General features: G+C 56.6%; 1 protein-coding gene across 1 annotated transcript; it reads right to left on the bottom strand.

Annotated features, from left to right (window-relative positions):
- Positions 1-11,123: 11,123 nt before the first annotated feature.
- On the bottom strand, positions 11,124-15,797 carry GPR31 (G protein-coupled receptor 31). The gene has a single exon (XM_013044400.2). It carries the CDS (start codon positions 15,640-15,642, stop codon positions 14,533-14,535), a length of 1,110 nt encoding a protein of 369 aa, XP_012899854.1. The 5' UTR covers positions 15,643-15,797; the 3' UTR covers positions 11,124-14,532.
- Between the last annotated feature and the right edge of the window lie 4,632 nt (positions 15,798-20,429).

The following is a 20,429-nucleotide window of genomic DNA, read 5'->3' as shown; positions in this document are numbered from 1 at the left end:
CTGTCACCTTGCACACTGCATTCTAGTTGCTTCTGAACAGATAGGCTAGTTTTAAAATGAGGCCAGAAAAGTATAATATTTTCAAATCCCTTTACGATTTCTGACATCATGTGCGAAGTCCAGGAACTCTTGGCGGTATAGGCACAGAGACTCTGGTCTAAATGACTACAAAGTAGATGCTAATCGTATATTAGTGTCTTAGTTTGGGAAGGCACCCTGATGAGGTACCCCAGACCCAGGGCTGGCACCATAGACGCTCACTGTCTTGCAGTCCCGGAGCCTGGAAATCTGCGGTCCCGGTGTAGGCCGGTGTGGCCGCTCTCTGGGCAGGCAGACAGCCTCGGTCTCCCTGTGTGCTCACTGGGTCTTTCCTCTCTGCCCCTCTGTGTGTGTGTGTCCTGACCTGCTTATCTTATAAGGACACTCGTCACCCTAACCTGACCTCATTTTACCGCCATCAGCTCGGTGAAGGCTGATCTCCAAATACAGTCCCAGGCTGAGGAACGGAAGGCCAGGACGCCAGCATGTGAGTTCGGGGGACACAATCCAGCCCATAACCACGTTTTCTGCAGGGAGAGCAGCTTTTCATATTCAAGTTAATTTCAAATACTTGAGAGTTTTTTTTTTTTTTTTTCCAGGTAGTTTCTTCCTTTCGAATAAGGTGTGTTCCAAATATCCATTTCCACCCCAGTTTCTCAGATTTTCAGATGCACATCCCCAGGGAATGAAAGTGCGAAAAGACAGACCACGCCCACTATTGAACCTGCGCTGGTGACTGAGCCCCAGCGCCCCCCGCCCCGGGGGTAGCACTTTCTCTGGGGAGGGCTCAGTGCCCTGATTTTAGAAACTGGTCTGCTGGGTCCCAGCCTCAGGCTCCGGGGCTGTGCCTTGGGAGTTTCCCCAAACCCGCCTCCTCCGGGGGCGTGGCGTGGCGGCAGCTGTGCTAGCAGAAGGTGCTGGTTGTGGCGCCCGCGGGACCCTATTCCACACCCCCCCAACGTGTGCAAGAAGGGCGCTCCTGCTTCTGAGGTCAGGGTGGCCTCTGCAATCAGGGATTCTGGGATATCTTGTTACGGTGCCTTCCCAAACTACGCTAATACACAATTAGCATAAACTCCACAGTCCTGCAGACTCTCTTCTGACTCCAGGGAGACGATCCAAGAGGGTCGGGAGGATGCTCTCATCCTCAACTCCAGGCTGTCCTCTAGGGTGTAAAGGAGCTGCTGTAGCTCCCCCCATCACATTTCCATCCCAGCCAAGAGAAAAAGGAAAAGGGGAAAGCAGGTGGCAGGTGGCCTGGTGTTTCATGGGACAATCTGAAAGTTGTGGAAATCACTTCTTCCCAAACTATTGGCCTTTGCTTAGCTATGGGGCTGCTAGAGGTAGGAGAAAGCTGGGGAAAAGTCCTCGACTGGCTGTCTGCGTGCCCACCTCCCTGGAAAAACAGTGAACACACAGTAATTCTGTTACTATGCGAGACGGGGGCAGGGTCGCCAGAAGAGGGCCCGCCGGGGCAAGGGCAGCTGGACGGCTCACTTGAGGGAGGAAGGGACAGAGGCCCGGCTTCCTGCAGCCACGGCGGGAGTCCGAGCGCAGGGAGAGGCGGGGTCTCCACTGAGGCCCCCAGTGGAGGACCACAGCCCAGCAGGTTCTCTCCCACGTCCCACGGAGGAGCCCCCGGGCATCCGCGCTCAGTCCACGGGCTCAGAGCACTGGATTTGGAAAGAGGGTTACTGCTCGAATAAGGACTCTTCATTCCTCTGCCTCCTCTTGAGAGATTAACTGGGTTGAGTTCAACGTGACACTTTGGGATCTTTTTCAGGAGCCTGGCCTGGAGGCAGGGGAGGCTGCCAGGAGGACTAAGGCCCCAGGGAGATGGCAGGGCTGCGGCCAGCTCCTAGGCGGGGCACTGCCGCCCCCTGGTGGCCACATGTGGTATCTGCAGGCCCGCGCAGGCTCAGGACCCTTTGCCGGGTTCTTGGCAGGTTCTTGGCGGGTTTCAAGCAGGTGCAGCGAGCCTTTACACTTTACACTCAAAAACCAGATAATCACAGAAAATCTTCCCATCAAAAAATAGGAAGGAGACATGAACAGACATTTCTTCAATGAAGACATACAAATGGCTATCAGACACATGAAAAAATGTTCATCATCACTAGCCATCAGGGAGATTCAAATTAAAACCACATTGAGATACCACCTTACACCAGTTAGTATGGCCACAATCAACAAGACAGGAAACAACATGTGTTGGAGAGGATGTGGAGAACGGGGAACCCTCTTCCACTGTTGGTGGGAATGCACGTTGGTGCAGCCTCTTTGGAGAACAGTGTGGAGATTCCTCAAGAAATTAAAAATAGAGCTTCCCTATAACCCTGAAATTGCACTACTGGGTATTTACCCCAAAGATACAGATGTAGTGAAAAGAAGGGCCATCTGCACCCCAATGTTCATAGCAGCAATGGCCACAGTCGCCAAACTGTGGAAAGAACCAAGATGCCCTTCAACGGACGAATGGATCAGGAAGATGTGGTCCATATACACTATGGGGTATGATGCCTCCATCAGAAAGGACGAATGCCCAACTTTTGTAGCAACATGGACGGGACTGGAGGAGATGATGCTGAGTGAAATAAGTCAAGCAGAGAGAGTCAGTTATCACATGGTTTCACTTACTGTGGGGCATAAGGAATAACACAGAAGACATGGGGAGATGGAGAGGAGAAGTGAGTTGGGGGAAATGGGACGGGGAGATGAACCAGGAGAGACTGTGGACTCCGAGAAACTGAGGGTTTTGTGCGGGAGGACGGTGGGGGGAAGGGCGAGCCTGGTGGTGGGCATTATGGAGGGCAGCTACTGCAGGGTGCCCTGGGTGTGGCGCATAAACAATGAATCTTGGATTACTGAGAAAATGAAATAAAATTTTTAATAAATAAATAAAATTACTTCCTTGTTAAATAAAAATATAGAGACAAATAGATATCTTGGGACATTAATAACGTAAACAAAGCTCCCATTATGTTATTCCTCTTTTTCCAGTCCTCTAGTTGTCCTTTATTTTAGGATCTAAATTTTGAAATCCCTGTTATTGCCCATTTTAAACAATTTTTCTAACTTTTTAAAATAAACATGTAATGTGTTATTAGCCCCAGGGGTACAGGTCTGAATCGCGGGGTTTACACACTTCTCAGCGCTCACCGTAGCACGCGCCCTCCCGGTGTCCGAAACGCCCTCTGTTACTGCCCACTTGCCAGCCCGGAGCAGGCCCGCGCGATTCCAGAACAGGAGCTGCCGCGCTGGTTCGTCCTGTGGGAAACGGCCCCAACGTGTCCGGCTGGTCTCCGCACACGCGGTCCTGCGTACTCTACCCCACGGTCACCGGCATCGTAAACAACAGCCCCGTCCACCGTCCGGCCCATCCGGGTCGAGGCCGGTGTCATCTCACGCGAGCCGACTCGGAACCGGCCCTGGGCGGGACTGGAACCTGGCCGGGCGCCGTCGCGTCTTCACAACTGTCTTTCCCCGAACTCGGACTGTCATTCTCCTAAAACTTAACGCAAAGAAAGGGCTTCACGGGAATTCTTTCAAGTCCTCGAAAAGATGAAGTTCACACTCAAAACCAAATGTACAAAGTGGAGAAGAGCGAGGGCGCAAACCGCAACGACCTGGCGCTGCGCGGGTCCGCGGCCGCGGGCTGGTGTCCACCGGGCTCCGCGCCGCGCGGCCCTGCGACACCACCGCGTCCCACTGCGCGCTAGCGTTTGCTGGATGTTGCTTTGTGAGTCATGGGACGATGCTGGGGACACGGCGACACTGGAGCGCGGCCTCCCGGGAAGCGTCCGACTCGGTACGGCGCAGGCGCATTGAGAGCCCCCCGCCCCCCGCGCTCCCCCCCCCCGCCCGCCAAAGTAACAAAGTAGCTTTGAGGTATGTGGGGGCGCGTAACGCTTCACACTCGGGGATGTGCTTCCTGGTTGAGGAAAAGTAACAAAGTAGACAACAGAGACTCAATGTTGAAATGTCAGTTCTAAGGGGAGAGAGGCATAAACAAGAGACTCTGGAGAACCTAATAGCGCCTCGTGAGTGGAGATGCACAAAAATAAGCGAAGTGCCTTCCGATCTGGTACTTTTAATTGGAGATTTATTTGCAGTGACTAAATCTATTTTACAGAAAAAAAAATATACACAATGAATAGACTCTTTTACTAGATCCTCTACAATGGGTAGAAAACCCTTGAGATAATTACGAAGTTTAAATCTGATTGCTGGATTGCCACAGTTGACTTTTAAAATTGCCTTTGATACTCATGCAATAGTAGATTGACTCTTTTTTATCATTTATTTGTTGTTATGTGACTACCTATGTTTTGGTTTTCCGGTGTTTGCTCGTTTGTTTTGGTCCTGCTGTATGCATATGTGTTTATAAACGTGTATATGTTTTACAAAGGATTTAGAAAATATAGTATCTATATATACTTTAAAGTATATATTTTAGGACACTTTTTAGGGCATTCTAAAGTAATAAAAATCGTCTTTTTTTTTTTTTTTTTAAAGGAAGAGATATAATCTCCTACTCACCAGAAATTAATTCTAAAATTCTTAAACGAAACCCTCATTTTGTTAGCTTTCTGAATTCTGGGGCTCTCTGGTTTCTCGCCGCCCAGTTGTCGGGACACAGAGGAGTAGCGTACCGTTTGGGCGAGTCACCATGCCTGGAGGATCCTAGGGCTTCTGGTCTGTGCGGTGCGATGGGAGATGTACACGGGACCCCTCTGCAGAGCCCTTGTCAAAGGTTGCCAGTGCCACGGGGGAAGGAGGACTCAGGAGCCTAGTCTCAGTTTTGGGAAGAGCCTCTCAAAGGAGCCGTCCCTCAGTCATGTGGAGAGGGTCACGCAGGGGCCACCAGCGGGTCCAGGAGCGGGGTCTCTGGGGTCTCCACTATGGAGATGTGCATGACCTTGATAGCCTGTCATCAGCTGTTGGTCCTGTCCCATCGAAGCTCTCCGGGGGCTGCAGGTGACGTATCCCTGTGGCAAACACCACGCACCCCACTGCCTTCAGCCAGAAGAACAGCTGACTCTGTTCTAGCCAGAGATACTGGGTACCAGTGTGGGCATCATCCTGGGTGACCTGGGAACGGCAGAAGCCCCACCGGCTGGTGCACCCCTCCGCGCTCCAATGTGAGCAAGACATTAACCGTGTCTGAGCCAACCTGCCTTTTATTGTTACTATTACAGGGCTTAGCCCGTCCAAGTGGCACATCACCCAGGCCTGGCGGTCCCCCTCCCCCAAAGGGCGCTTCCCACCCCACAGGCTCCACCTTCCTCCCCGGCTCTCCTCCCACGCTCCCCTCCCCCTCCCAGCCTTGGCGGGCAGAGCCCCGAGGGCGTTGTGGGCAGAGAGAACCCTGCCATTTTCCACAAAGGGGGCAAAGACGTCTGCAGTGGGTTGATTATTGGTCTGAGAGCTTCTCCCCTGTATCCCATAGCTGCCCCTGGTCACGGCCCCTCATGGGTCTCGCACACTCCTGACCCTCTGGTTTTTAAGCCGTGCTTAGTTATAATAATAAGCCGAGCACAGACGTGGGCACCTGTTTTGAATGGCACATTTCACAGAGAAGTGGCTTGGTAGGTTTGATGTGGCTTCCTGCTCTCCCCGGGATGCCCATACCCTGGGCACCCCTGCTTGGGTGCTAAAGAATCGGTCAGTATCTGCCAACCGAAGGAGACACTCTGGCCAGCCACTCACCAGGCAGCTCCAGCACCCCAGGCTTCTCAGGGCTGTTGATGGTCTCTATGGTTACCAAGGCAGCCAGCAGCTCTCCAAGGGATGTGGAGCAGGGTGGGCACAACCTCCAGTGCCTGGGAAGCCCCTTCCCACCAGGACATGCAAAGCTGAGGTCTGAACGAGATCAGGGGTCCTGATTGTACGGGCTGCGTCCCCACCCCCCCACCGAGGATGGCAGACTCAGTCTCCCTCTCTGCTCATGACCCTCTTATTTTTCTTCCCCCAGGGTTTTATTTATATGTTGGAAAGACAGAGAGAGAGAGAGCAAGCGTACAAGCAAGGGGCAGGGGCAGAGGGAGAGGGAGAAGCAGACTCCCTTCTGAGCAGGGAGCCCAACATGGAATTCGATCCCAGGACCCTGAGATCATGACCTGAGCCGAAGGCAGAGGCTTCACTGCCTGCGCCACCAAGGTGCCCCTCCTCTTCGTTTTCATCGTCCGGACCCCTTAAATGTCAGGTGAGGAATTTAATTCTCAGCCAGTGAGATTACTAAGTCCGCACGGCCTCCAGGGAATGGCACTGGGCCATTTTCACAGTTTCCTTCCCTTAACTGCAGAGTGTTTGCTCTCGTATAACAGAAGTAAGCAGTGCGTGTTTCTAGACAGCTCGCTCTTAAATTTTCTTATGCTGGTTTTTGAAGTCAAAGAAAAGCCATGTTTTGGAATCAAGCAAAAGCTCTAACAGCTTTTCGTGTGTTGTGGGTAGGATAACACAGTCGCAGGAGCGTTCCTGGGTTATGAATTCTACTAGCGGGTTTGTTGTGCAACTCATTGTTCTTCAACCTCAGAAGTGTGATCGCGCCCGAGGTCTAGTGAAAATGAGAACGATGATTCATGAAAGGGTTGGGGGTTCCTCCCTCTGAGAGCCGCCCGCACGCTCGCCACCAGAGCCCACATCTCACGCCCTCCCCGGAGCCACGCTCCCGGCGGCCTGGACGGATCGTTTCCCAGAGACACGTTCATCTTCTCCAGAACGCGCTGCGCTCGCACCCCGGCCTCCCGCTCAGGCTCACGGGGGTCCCTGCTGCCTGTGTTTTTTAAGTTTAGAAATATTTCTAACTTTTAAATATGGCTTTGGTGTGTTTTAGCTGAAAATGCGCTGAGCTCAGAGTTGGTGGTTCTCTCGCGCGCGGGTGTGAAATGAGGGTAGGCTCGTGGGGAGGCTTGGCTCTTTTTCTTGCTCGGGCCGGATCCGAAAAGCATCACACGAATGTGCTGGTCGCAGAGCAGAGGGAGCTTCAGGCCCGAGGTTGAAAACAAAGCCGCGGCTGTGTCAGTTTCCGTGTTTAGCAGTGCTGGACGGGCAGCCCCGCTGCTAGATCTGGGGGTGATGCCTGTGCAGGGGCCCTCTGAGGTGTGGGTCTGCTGCTTCTCCCTTCCTCTCCCCCGCACGGTCCCCCGCCACACGTGCTGGCTGGCCCCGCTCTGAGCCTGTCTGCAGGGGCTGCGGGATCTGAGGGGCACCCGGCTGCCCCCTGGGCCGTCCCCGCATCGGTCTGCCCCGCGTGCTTGTTCTCAGAAGCTGCTGCCACGCCAAGTGGGGACGGTGGCAGGAACGTCATGGCTCAGTTCCCCGGATTCAGAGTGACCCGTCAGGGCCAACTGTCCTTTGTGAGCGAAAATGCAGAAAGCATTCTGCCTCCTTCCCCGGATGGACTGACAGAGGGAAGATTCCCGGTGCTCCCGCGGCCACCGTCTGGGGCCAGGAGCACTCCTGGGGAGGAGGGCCTGTGGGGCAGCTCGGAAATGCCGCCCCTTGATCTCCCCAGCCAGCTGGAGAGAGGCTGGGACACCTGGGCTGTGGGACGGAAGGACGGATAGACGGACAGAAGGAGGGAAGGAAGCCGTAGTTGGGACACCCGTGACGCTGGGAAGCCTCGTGCCCCAACGCCCACTGTGCCGTATTCAGTCAGTTTAACGTAAAAAGTAAGAATATAGTTTGGAGGGGCGCCTGGGGGGCTCATCCGGTGAAGCGGCTGCCCTCAGCTCGGGTCAGGATCTCCGGGCCCTGGGATCGAGCCCCGCATCGGGCTCCCTGCTCAGCGGGGAGCCTGCTTCTCCCTCTGCCTCGCGGCTCCCCCTGCTTGTGTGCTCTCCCTCTCTCTCCCCCTCGTTCTCTGTCAAATACATAAACAAAGTCTTTAAAAAAATAAAAAAGAATATAGTTTGGACCAAATATTCCTGCTGCTATCCTTGACTAGGACACTAAAAAACCGTTTCACGTTGTGGCGTACTTTGTGAACACAGTACAGGAGAGGGAAGCCGTGGAGCCGGGCTTGGTTAGCTTCTCTGGTGTTTCTAAGTTTTCTTTTCACCTCATCGTCTTAGTACTATTGAATTCTAAATCAGCTTATTCCCCTTCCGAGGACATGCTGCTGTCTCCCACGGTCCTCGCAGGAGGCGGAATGAGGCGGCCAGCTGTGGGAAGGACTCCAGGTTCCAGAAGGCTTGGACTGGGAGCCCTAAGCGGCAGAGGAGGAAGGGGCTTGGTTGGGGCCCGGAGGCTGTCCTCCCGTCTGTAGGCAGGAGAGCCGCCAGCATGAGGCTCGCTCCCGGCTGCACGTGCCCAGCCCAAGAGGAGGAGCTGGAGTTTCATCCCGGAGTGTCCTGCTCCCTCAGGCCCAGTCCCGGGGCACATCCCTGTCCATTCCTTAGAAATCCAGGGGCTTGCCTCCCGCTGTCCTCTAGTGACCAAAGCTCATCGCTCAAAGCCTCTCTTGGTTTCCTCCGGGTCCGAGGATCAGGCTGGCCTCTCGTGAGCCTTTGTCCACAGGGTGCACATACAGCTTTGTTAGCAACAAGCGGGTGTGCAGGGCCTCGGGGTGGGGGGCCAGGACCAGGCGTCTTCCCCTTACCCAGCTCGGCCTTCTCTCTCTCTACTTTCTCCGAGCGAACCCGCAGGGAATTCCGTGCTGCCTCAGTGCATCTGGGCCTGTCCGCAGGGGGACACTGGGGACGGTGGAGGACCACAGCTCGCAGGGACCGACGCCAGCTTGCAAGGGGACACAAGGGGGTACAATGGAGCTGCGCGGGCGAATCAGCTGTGGAATGTTCTGGAATCAGGAGCCCGCTGCGGGGGGCACCGACCCCACGGTGCTTAGCCAACATCCTGTCTCTCCTCCAGATGGCCGGTTAGCGGACGCCCCCCAGGTAGGAGGAAAATCAAAATACAACTAAGCGATGAAAGCCCAAGGGGAAGGCATAAGATCGAGAAGGTCCCAGAACACCATCACCCGCGACCCGTGCCTGGAGCCCAGGCTCGCGTCACCGTCTGGCCCGCCGCTGACCTGCCCTCCGGCCACACTGCCGACCCCGCGGGGCACCAGCTTGCTCAGCTGCAAACGGGAGCCCTGCCGACCCCCCAGGTCTTGCAAACGGAAAGGGGTGATTATTGCTACTCCGCGGGTGCATTTACTATTTTGGGCCGCGGGGTGTTACAGAAGCACAGCGTGCGCTTGTCTGCAATGTAGACCGTCTACACCCTCACACCCCCCCTGTGAAGGAGGGGAGCTGGAGCCGCCGGGGCCGTGCAGGAGGGGCATCTCTGGGGCTGCGCTTGGAGGGTAGCAGCCGGATGCCGCGGGCGCAGGGGGAGCAGGTGCGGGCCGTCTGCGGGAGCTGAGGCAAGGGGCGGGTGCTGGGGGCTGCTCAGCAGCGCTGCGGCGTGCAGAAGAGCTTGGGCTCTGTGGCCCCTCCATCCAGGCGAGGCCCGCTCTGACCCAATTCACAGGGGCGGTCCTGTGGCTGGTGCGTCTGATGGGAAGGTTCTAGTGAGAGATCCCAGGCCCCCAGCGAGCCCCGAGCAGACCTGGCTGTCGTGCGCGCACCTGGGGCAGGGTTTCCTGTTGGTCTCTGAGGTTCAGGGATTCTTCTGGTCAGAGATACGCATCCGCTCCGCACCCTGGAGGCTGGAGCTCTGGCCCCCTCCCCAGAAACAGGTGTCAGGGCGGACGGGGTGGCGCCGGGACCCTGAGCGTGCAGGTGGGACTGTGCAGTGGGGAAGCCACGTGTGGACAGCGGCAGCGCATCCTCTGGGAGTGGCCGATAGACACACACGATCCCGTGGTCGCCCTGGAGCCTACGCACTTGGAGGGGTTGGAGGCGGGTCTGGTGGGGACGTGCGCACCCGCTTGTCACAGCAGCCCAGAGGTGGAAGCAACGCAGGCCGCACCCATGAGCAGACCGCCCCGTCCAGGGCAGCGAGGAAGGAAATCTAACCCGCCCTGTGGCCTGGGAGTACGAGTGCCGGGGAAGGGAGCCAGCAGCAGAAAGACAGAGCTGCGTCCCGCTCGCTTGCTCGGGGTCCTGCTCTCCCCAGAGACGGAATGGAGGCTGGGGGTGGGGGGCAGCAGAGCGGTGACGGCCGCGCCCCAGGGTGACGTCCTAGAGACGGACAGCGGTGACGGCCGCGCCCCAGGGTGACGTCCTAGAGACGGACAGCGGTGACGGCCGCGCCCCAGGGTGACGTCCTAGAGACGGACAGCGGTGACGGCCGCGTGACGTCCTAGAGACGGACAGGGTGACGGCCTGACGTCCTAGAGACGGACAGCGGTGACGGCCGCGCCCCAGGGTGACGTCCTAGAGACGGACAGCGGTGACGGCCGCGCCCCAGGGTGACGTCCTAGAGACGGACAGCGGTGACGGCCGCGCCCCAGGGTGACGTCCTAGAGACGGACAGCGGTGACGGTGACGGCCCGCGCCCCAGGGTGACGTCCTAGAGACGGACAGCGGTGACGGCCGCGCCCCAGGGTGACGTCCTAGAGACGGACAGCGGTGACGGCCGCGCCCCAGGGTGACGTCCTAGAGACGGACAGCGGTGACGGCCGCGCCCCAGGGTGACGTCCTAGAGACGGACAGCGGTGACGGCCGCGCCCCAGGGTGTGACGTCCTAGAGACGGACAGCGGTGACGGCCGCGCGTCCTAGAGACGGACAGCGGTGACGGCCGCGCCCCAGGGTGACGTCCTAGAGACGGACAGCGGTGACGGCCGCGTCCCAGGGTGACGTCCTAGAGACGGACAGCGGTGACGGCCGCGCCCCAGGGTGAATGTCCTTGCTGCCCTGCACCGCGGCAAGACGGTGAAGACGGCAAATCTCACATGACGTACAGCATACGGGTGTGTGTGTGTGTGTGTGTGTGTGTGTGTGTGTGTGCAAGGCTGGTGGTCTCGGGGAGTCCACGAACACTGGTCGTGTGTTCTAGAAGTCTCTGACAGTCGCTGACCCAACCTGCAGGGAGATACGCAGTTCAGGATCCCGAGCCCTAAATAAATCACAGTCTGACTCAATCAGTGGCAGAGGTGACCGTGGAAGTACAGAGGACAGGCTTTCTCCAGTCGTCATGTTTTCATCTGTATTAGGGTCTTCCTAGAATACCCTTTAAAGATATTTTAAGTTTGCCTCTGGATCCAGAATTCCAAAGTATATTTTAATAAAACCTCTTAGATGATTAAGAAAGTTAATTTGTTAACTTTAAATCAGGTTAATTTGTTCATGTATTTATTACTGATTCCACAAACATAGTCCGTGTCTGCTGTGTACCAGGCCCTGTGCCCAGTGCTGGGGACCCAAAGATCAGCTTCAGGGAGGGGACACAGAGGGGAAAGCAGGTGCCAGCCCCAGCGGGACCTGCAGGGCGGGGCGGGGCGGGTCATGTGTGGGGTGCCGGAGGGTGTGGTCGGGGCTGGAGGAAGGGTCCGTCTCAGGGAATGGACCAGAAAGGTGGACAGGGAGTAAGACAGAGCTTCGAATGTTCCCACACCTGGAGGGCTTCTGTTTAGCCAAGAAGGGATCCGTGGCCTACTGGGTTTTAGGGGGAAAAATGACATTGAGAGAATTTGAAAACACTGACAGTCCCTTCTGAGTAGGGAAAGAAACCCATCGCTCAGACTGGAACTCGGGCTGCTGGCCGTCCTTCCAGACAACGCTGAGATTTGCCAGACTCACAGACGAGACTGTGCACCTGCTGCATTAGAAGGAGCGCGTCAAAGGAGAAAAGAAAGTAAAACTCGCTCCTGACAGCAAAATCACTGTGGTTCTGGGGCCCATCGGTGCTGCCTGCCCACACTTGCCTTCTGACTCATTTCCTTACTCAGAGAAAACAGTTTGGAGAAGAACAAGATCCCCCTTCCTCCTTGAATGTCTTCAAGAAGACAACTTTCTGAGGCTTCTGTGAGGAGAGTGACAGGACACGATCCCAGGGAAACGTCCCCAGAGGTGGGGTCACTGGACCCGGAACCTGGCGACAGGCAGAGACGTTGTCTCCTCCCAGAGATGTGTGGAATCATGCTCGGGGCAGAAAGAAGCCTCACAGAAGATCGGAAAGGACATTCCAGAAAGAAAGAATCCTAACAAACCTTTGAGTTAGCAGAATAGTGCGACCTCCAGGTCACTGACCGCCTGTCCCGCTTCAGGCCCCGTGTTGGCAGTGCACAGGCAAACCGCTGTGTCCCCGAAGGGCACACAGTCTGCTCGGGGATTAAAGAAAGTCGAGGGACTAGACCGGTCACCTGAAAACGGCAGCGTCACACCCGAACGGGAGGCTGATGCTCGCCAGGCTCCGTGCTCAGCGTCTCATACATGGTCTTCCTCACCCGGCGCAATCGTCCCACAGGTCGGGTGTTGTGACCCCATTTCACAGAGCAGAGAAGTTCAGAGCAGCTGGGTGGTTTGTCCCAGGTCTCAAAGCTCGGAGTGCCAGAGTGGGGAGCTGACCCAAGGGCCCTGACCATGGCTACGCACCCAGGGCAGACGGCTCCGGGCACACGTTCCCGGAGTTAACTAAGGGGCTCAAAAACCCGGGGGTGTCGGGACTCCCCAGACTGACCTAGTCAGAAAGTTGGGTTTGGCCAAAGCCTCAGGGTGTTCTGAGAGATCCTGGGTCCCCCAGAGGAGGACCAGCGCTCTGCTGGGATGAGACCCCGTCGCCCGGCTAATGAGCAGGGATTGGGGGGAGGGAGTGCAGCCCACGGCTAAGCTCCTGGACAGAGCTGGCTCGCCTGGCAAGGAGCCCAGAGACAGCCCTGCCGGGAAGGTTCTGCAGAGCCTGGCGCTGGGCCGGGAGCCTGTTCAGGCGGCTGGTGTGGGCTGGGCCACAGCCAGGTCTCTGGGGGGCTGTGTGGCCTCACAGCCTGATTTCCCCGAGCAGAGGGCACCAGCTCTCAGTGTCCATCTTCGGGGAAACGGTTAAGAAACATCTGGACAGGTTACGAGGATCGAGTAAAGAAAGCCCGTGGGGAGTTTATCACGACGTGGGAAAGGGTTGCGCTAGATGCTACATTTTTAACAAGTAGCGTCATGTGGGCCGGCGCGTGCCCTGAGCCCACGGCAAGAACACGGGCGCGATGTAGACAGTGTGAGGGCAGAGAGTTTTATCCGAAGCTCCTGCATGCTTGTCCGGCCGCAGATGCAGGCCAGACGCCTGACGTCCACCCACTGGAGGGGACTTGACACCGGCCAGCAGCAGACAGGCTCGCTGAGTGGGTTCACTGCCCTCTGGGGACCGTGGTTGGCAGAGCACAGCGGCAGGGACCCGCTCGCGTCGTAACTTTGCTTCCGAGAAGGTGCCTCCCGGGCAGGCGAACGATCCAAAGGGAGGGTTGCCATTTCTTCTGGCCTCAGGCACCATGTTTCACCCTGGATGTTACCAAGGTCATGGGGCGGCCCGGGGAAAGGCGGGGTCTGTCTGCGTGGGCGAGGCAGTGCAGGTCCTGGAAGGCCACGGGCTGGGCCTCCTCACACACTAGACCTTGTCCCTCCTCTAAGCATCTTGGGGCGTCCCTTCTGGGGCCAGGTTTGAACAGAGAAGGAGACGAAGCAGTCAGAAAGGAGACTTTCAAACTGTTGTCACCCTCGTGAGCTCCCATTGTGGGGCATCATGTGGCCGGGGCTGGGTTCAGGGCGGCCCCAGGCCCTGCCTGGCCTCCCGGGACTGGGCAGGTCCCCGGGGGCCCCTCTGTGCCAGGTGGGCCCCGCTGTCAGGTGGAAAGCCCCGATTCAGGTGCAGTTTGGTGCCTCACACCGTGCATTTCTCCGCGAGGCATTAACTATGATGCCTTCTCGGAGCCCGGGAAGCCGAGCGAGTTTCAAAAGCATTTAGACATTCAGACCTCAAGAGAGACATTCTGGCAGCAGTTTTGAGAAATTTAGTAGGAAGGTGTTTCTTACAATAGATTAGGGGACTGTGCTGTCTCTCGCATCATGTACTGTCTAGGCAGACGAAGCGAAGTGTTCTAAACTGGAAACGCTACGTGCCAGCCAGAGCCGAGCAGGGAGCACAGTGAGGTGCACACCCCCAACGTGGCCTTGAGCCCGGCCGGCCACTTTCCCGGGCCGGCCATCACAGGTCTGCGCAGCAGCCGGGGGAGCAGACTCCCGGGACAGGGAAAGCGGACGACTCACCGAGACCAGACAGAGCGAGGGCAGCGCGGCTCAGCCTCCCGGCTCCCGTGACGGACCCGCGAGAGCCCCTCCCATGAGAGCACGGCGGCAGCCTGCTTCCAGGTCAGCATCGTCGTGGCTGGAAAGGAGCTCCGCTTGCTTCTCTGCTCTGCCGACTGCTGGGGCAGGAGAGCCGAAGGAAATCCCGCAGACCTCATGGGTCCAAGCTTGGCCGCAGGGGTGCCGACGCATGGGTCCCGTTCCTGGGGGCGCGGACTCAGTTTCCTCTTCCCGCAACCCTCAGCGCTGGTCGTCAGCGCTCAGATCCCTGCCCTTCCCGTGCCCCCAGGCCTGGAGGGCTGGCCGGCCTCAGGAGTAGGAGTCTCTGATGTCCGCCGGGGCCTCGGTTTCCCTGCCGCGGCCTCTGAGGGTGTTGAAGACCTTGCGGTAGGAGCATCTGAAGGCGGGGTTGGAGAAGCAGTACAGCACCGGGTTCAGCACGCTCTGCAGGTAGCTGAGGCCGTTGGCCACGTCGGACACGTGCACCATCACTCCCAGGACCCTGCAGCTGCCCGTGCCGCGGAAGACGGCCACCAGGGCGCAGGCCAGGAAGCTGGGCAGGAAGCACAGTGCAAACAGGACCACGACCACCGCCACCAGCGCCCGGGCCCGCCGCAGCTTGGGCTGTCTTCCCGGCTCTCGCAGGCGCCTCCGGAGGGTCCTGATGACCCCAGCGTTGCAGAACAGGATGAGGCCGAAGGGGAGGATAAACTGCACGGCTTCCTGCCAGAGCAGCCTCAGGGACGCACCTCCCCGGGGCTCCGGACCGGGGCACGCAGCCTCCGAGGCGAACAGGCTCTGGTGGGTGAGGCCGAGCAGCAGCAGCCACACGAAGCCCGACACCCCCCAGGCGGCCCGCGGGGACAGGAGGTTGACCTTCAGCCGAGGGTGGACCACGCGGAAGTAGCGGTCCAGAGCCACGGCCACGAGGAAGGCGACGCCCACCCCGCGGCTGAGGACGCGCAGGAAGAGCAGGGTTTGGCACGACGCGTGTCCCCAGGACCAGGTCTTGCGTCTCAGGTAGAAGGCGGCGTGGAAGGGCTGGCAGAAGGTCAGCAGGAGGTCAGCGGCAGCCAGGTTGAGCAGGTAGACGGCGTAGGGCTTCCACACCTTCAGGCGAAAGCAGAAGGTCCACAGCGCCACGGCGTTGCCCAGGAGGCCCAGCGTGCACTCCAGCACGAGCAGCGCGCCCACGGTCACCTCCACGGCCGCGCTGGGCGCCGAGCAGTTGGCGGCGGGCATGGCAATGGCGATGGCACCGGCGCCGACGCTGGATCCCGCCTGAGAGCCGCGGGGCGCCGAGAGCTTGGGCTCCGGAGAGGCTCCTTCCCACGAAATGAGAGAAATGCGCTTTTTCCTGTCCAGGGTCTCTGTATGAGTTCTGCATTTTCTCAGCAAGAAAAAGTACTGAACCAGCATCAGGGTGAAGTCAAAAGCAAACTAAAATTTGTTTGGGGAAAGAGGATCAGAGGGGAGGGAAAAAACCCTTGCAGTTTTGTTCTGTTTTGTTTTGCCCTGAAAAGGGGAAATGGTGTTTAGCTTGATTTCATCCGGCATTTCGCTGAGCGCCGATGTCCGGGACGTCTGGGGAGCACAGGGACGCGCCGGCGGCCGCTGCCCGTGGAGCCTGAGCGGCTTCCATACGCCTGGACATCTCGTCCTTACACGGGTAGATCAGGATGGAAACCAAAGGCTTCTCCAGCTGGCATGTGCCTCGTGGGGAAGCCCCAGAGGAGGGACACTTACTGAGGCTCTCCTGCGTGGCTCCGTTTCACACGTGGGCACCCAGACCTGGTCCCGGGCATTGCAGAAGACGCTCTGGGTGGCCCAGTCTTCTCACTCACGATGCCCACTTTCCGATTGTCCTTTTATTTTGTCCGGTGTTATTTTCTGTTGAGGAGCTTCCCCTCCCTCCTACGAGACCTGGATTAGGACCTAGACCTGTCAGCCTCCATTGGCCTTGAGAGAAATAAAGTTGATGACTGGCCGAGATGCATAGATTCCACCAGAAAGTCAAGGTCATGAGATACAAGATGAATTCAGTCATCCTTTTCCATGGTGGACCATGCTTGACCTCGGTTCTGGCCCGTTCTTAACCCTGACTCACCTGGGTCATGACCCACTATTTTTTTTTTAAGATTTTTTTTGGTAACATTTTATTTATTTATTTGACAGACAGAGATCACAAGTAGACAGAGAGACAGGCAGAGAGAGAGAGGGAAGCAGGCTCCATGCTGAGCAGAGAGCCCGATGCGGGGCTCCATCCCAGGACTCTGGGATCACGACCTGAGCTGACGGCAGAGGATTTAACCCACTGAGCCCCCAGGCGCCCCCAGCCCTGACCCACTATTGACTCTCACCCACCTGGGTCCTGACCCACTGTTCAGCCTCACTTATCTTGGTTCTGTTTAGTGTGGTTTGAGCTCTGGAGACATTCTACCTCTGGTTTCCGCACTTAGCAGCAGTGTGATTTGGGGGAACCAAAGGGACGCCTGTGTTCCGCGCCTTGAGTGAGAAGTGCAGGTGACAGCCCCTCGCGGGGTCGCGCGTGTCTGAGATTCTGCTACACGTACAGTCCTGCACGCCGCACCGGGGTGCCGGGGCCACTTCCAGCTGCCGTTGCTGACCTCCGTGTGACGGCGACAAAACTCCTTCCGCTCCCGGCATCGAGCTTCCTTCTGTGCCCGTCATCCAGGGTGCTCTGAGGTCTTCCCTTCGGAGACCAGACTTTAGACCTAGAAGCGTCTCAGCAGTAAGAGCTACTAAGGTTTGCTGCACGTTTGTCTGGTGTGCGGCCCTCCACGCGCTCGCCATGCTACGGCGGGGCACAGGCAGCAGCGAAGGGAAGAGGTCGGTGTGAAGCTCCGTGTTGTGCGCGGAGCAGTGGAGGCCCAGAGAGGTTCGTTCTTTGCTCAAGGTCACAGTTCAGCAAATGGCAGGAGCAGGATCCTCTCGGCCCCGAGTCCAACCAGAGCCGGGGGGGTCTCGACCGCACGGCTCTGCTGCCTCCCAGTTAGCCACGGTTCCCTTCTGTGTCATAAAAAGGCCACGTCTCCAGAATCCCACCAGGGTCATTGATTTACCTGATTTCGGATGATTTGACCCAGAGTTTTCCTCTCCAGCTGGACCCCGGCCTACACCTTGAGTGCCTCTGCATCAGGCAGGCTCACCTGCCTCTCTGTTTTCTAAGAAGGGACCTTTGGGGAGTCGTCCAAGCCTCCAGACTGCGGGAGTGTCCCACCGGCACCGCCGTGGCGATGCCTTCCGTGGACAGGGACTCGCTGGCAGCACCCTCGCTGTGGACAGCTTCGGCCAGCTTCCGGGGAGGGTCGCCGGAGGCCACCTGCCTCATCTCTGCGACCGCTGTCGGCACAGGAGGACGCCTAGGAAGCCGGCAGCTAACTCTTCAGGGACACAAGTGACTCAGATGTGTTCCTCACAACACGTTGAAGACATTGGCAGACTTTCAGAGCTACCCCGTGACGGCGGACTTCAGTGTGTGCCAAATGCCTTCGAAATCATAGATCGCCCAGCTCATTAGACAACACAAATGTTAATAATCATGTATTTTTGTTTTTAAATATGGGAAGTAAAAATAACAGAATTTAAAATTCAGCTTCTTTTCCCAGTACGCATTTCTCTTCCTTCTTTCTAAGAGACTGAATTGTTCTTTAGTTCCTGTCTTTTGAAGGTTCACTGTAGGAGCTTCTCCCTTGGGGATCTTGTCTTATTAAATCTTATTATCCCCAGGAACTCTATTTTCAGTCACTATTACTATTTCTTCAATGTTCTTCTCATTAAGGAAGCTTCTCTGTTCTCAAAGAGAAGTTTTTATGTATGCTTATTCACATGCCTGTTCCTACATTTAAATGAAAATGGAGTCTTCAAATTGTGCTTGTGCTTCAACCCAGCACACACTTTAATTCTCCTTTTCCTTTGCAGTTTTTCTTTCACGTCTGAGGATAAGCAGATGGAAGACTCAGTTAGATTGTCCCGTCAGTCGCTTCGAGGTTAGCTAATGGCGGGGTTTGAAGTGACAGTCCCCACAAGACCACTTCTTCTCAAACACCGACTGGTAAGTCAGGGGTCTCCAACACCATCCCCTGTTTGGGTGATTCTCTAGACGGACCCGAGAACTCAGTGGACATTATTGTGTTCAGAGTTTCATTTTATTACAGAAACAGCATAGAAGAGCACAGGCTGGACTGAGGGAGAAGACGCAGGGACAGAGTCCAGGGAAGTAATCCGTGTGGAGCTTCCTTTGTCCTGTGACTAGGGATGGAGTGACGTTCGCAGGATCCAGTCAAGCACTGTCGGCGGAGGGAGCTCCAGCCTCGGCATCCGAAGGCCTCGTCGAGGTCCGTCCCGTCCGGGAGGCCGAGCTTCCACGTGGCCCGTCCCAGGCTCCTTCCGTGCTGGGGGGCCGGCTGGTGTGTGTGACCCAGAGCCCCGCGACTCCTCACAGTGTTTCCATCTGGCTGGCCCAAAGGCCCCGGGGAAATCATATCTCTATCAAGCATGACCTTCCAAGGGCTCAGAGATGACCTTCTGGCTGCTGAGACCAAAGATCAACACCTCTTTTTGGGCAAAGATAAATACTTTATTAGACACTTTTTTTTTTTTTTTTAAATATTTAGAACCTATCAAGCGTTGTTCCTTTCGTGCTGGGGATACAGATACTTACGATGTTCGAAATCCTTCCTGACTTTGAGGACTTACCTTCCAGCGGGAAAGGCCAAGGAATACACACAGATTTGCGAGGAACGCGTGACAAAATTCAGTAACAGGTTCGACTGAAACGGGATGGGGCTAGAGTTGTGAGGGATGCGGGACGTGCCCATGGCCGGGGGCACCCGCTCCCGACACACTGACGGCACGTGGTTTCCTCGGCCCGGGCTGCTGGCTGTCCTACGGACTGTCACAAGTTCACTGCGTCCCACTGTCCTTTCTCGTGGCCATACCCGACTGCCCGGCCCCGCGCCCCTGCTTCTCCCCGTCCTAAGGCATTCCTGCTTTACCCCAGCGGGGCACGACTCCCGGTCTAAGCCTCGGTGACTCTTCATTTCTCTTACTGTCACCTCAGACAGAAGCTGAGACAGAGGCTGAGGCTTCGGGGACAGGAGCGACGGTCATTTCCGAGAAAAGTGGTCTTGTTTTAGAAAAAGGAGCTGAGACGGCAGCCCCGGAGGGAGGAAGTCGTGACTGTGGCCAAGTCCTGTGATGGTCCCGAACACGCGTCTGAATTTAGGGTTTGGGTAAAAGAATTTCGGCGACCTCAGAATATCCCTGCGACGCGCGTACCACCAACGGAATGAACGATGAGTGTGATCAGTGCCTCCCGCACACCGGATGGAGCCCCGCCTCGGGTCCCTGCTCGGCGGGGAGCCTGCTTCTCCCTCTCCCACTCCCCCTGCTTGTGTTCCCTCTCTCGCTGTCTCTTCCTCTGTCAAATAAATAACCAAAATCTTAAAAAAAAAAAAAAAAAAGAAATCATTAGGGATATAAGTTATTGTTGTAGAAAAATGTTAATCCTACAAAAAAAGTTGTGAATGATTATACTCAAACTCCCACACAGGTCAAGTGCAGAAAGGTGCTTCCTAGTGGAATGAAAAAAAAAAAAAAAGCCAAACAAACTAAAACAACAGCAAGAAAACCCACAACAACTTTTTCACCATTTTTGGGGCACATGTTAACATGGAACAGTTTCGAGTTCAGGACGGAAAGCCCCGGACTCTTGCGAAGCGGACGTGTGAGAGGGAGATGTGGACGAAAGCAGAAGCTGGGGTGCTCTCGGAGGGCGGGAGCAGGTTTTCAGGGGTGTCTGCGCTCTTGGAGGGCGGGAGCAGGTTTTCAGGGGTGTCCGCGGCCTTGGAGGGCGGGAGCAGGTTTTCAGGGGTGTCCGCGGTCTTGGAGGGTGGGAGCAGGTTTTCAGGGGTGTCCGCCCGCCGCGGCTGGAGAAAGGATTGAGCATGGCCAGAAACAGCATTTTAAAATGGACTTTTGTGAGACTGATCGTTTACAGTACGTGATTCATTTATTTGTTCATTCAGCAAATCTGGGGCACCCTGACCACGGTTGAGTCCCATTTATGACCCTCGAAGCATCTTTATAGAATAATCTTGAATGTTACCTGATTACACATCTGACGTATTCTCGATGCGTAGCAGTGGAAAGCATAGAAACGCACGATGAAAAGGAAAAGACAG

The sequence above is a fragment of the Mustela putorius genome, unplaced genomic scaffold (assembly GCF_011764305.1).
Source record: "Mustela putorius furo isolate JIRA1106 unplaced genomic scaffold, ASM1176430v1.1 tig00000450_pilon_pilon_pilon, whole genome shotgun sequence".
NCBI classification, from domain to species: Eukaryota; Metazoa; Chordata; class Mammalia; order Carnivora; family Mustelidae; genus Mustela; species Mustela putorius.
This window is presented reverse-complemented; position numbering and strand designations above follow the sequence as displayed.

Bases quoted from the DNA above. Each gene is read 5' to 3' on its own strand.
- GPR31 (XM_013044400.2), bottom strand. From the start codon at position 15,642: ATGCTGGTTCAGTACTTTTTCTTGCTGAGAAAATGCAGAACTCATACA.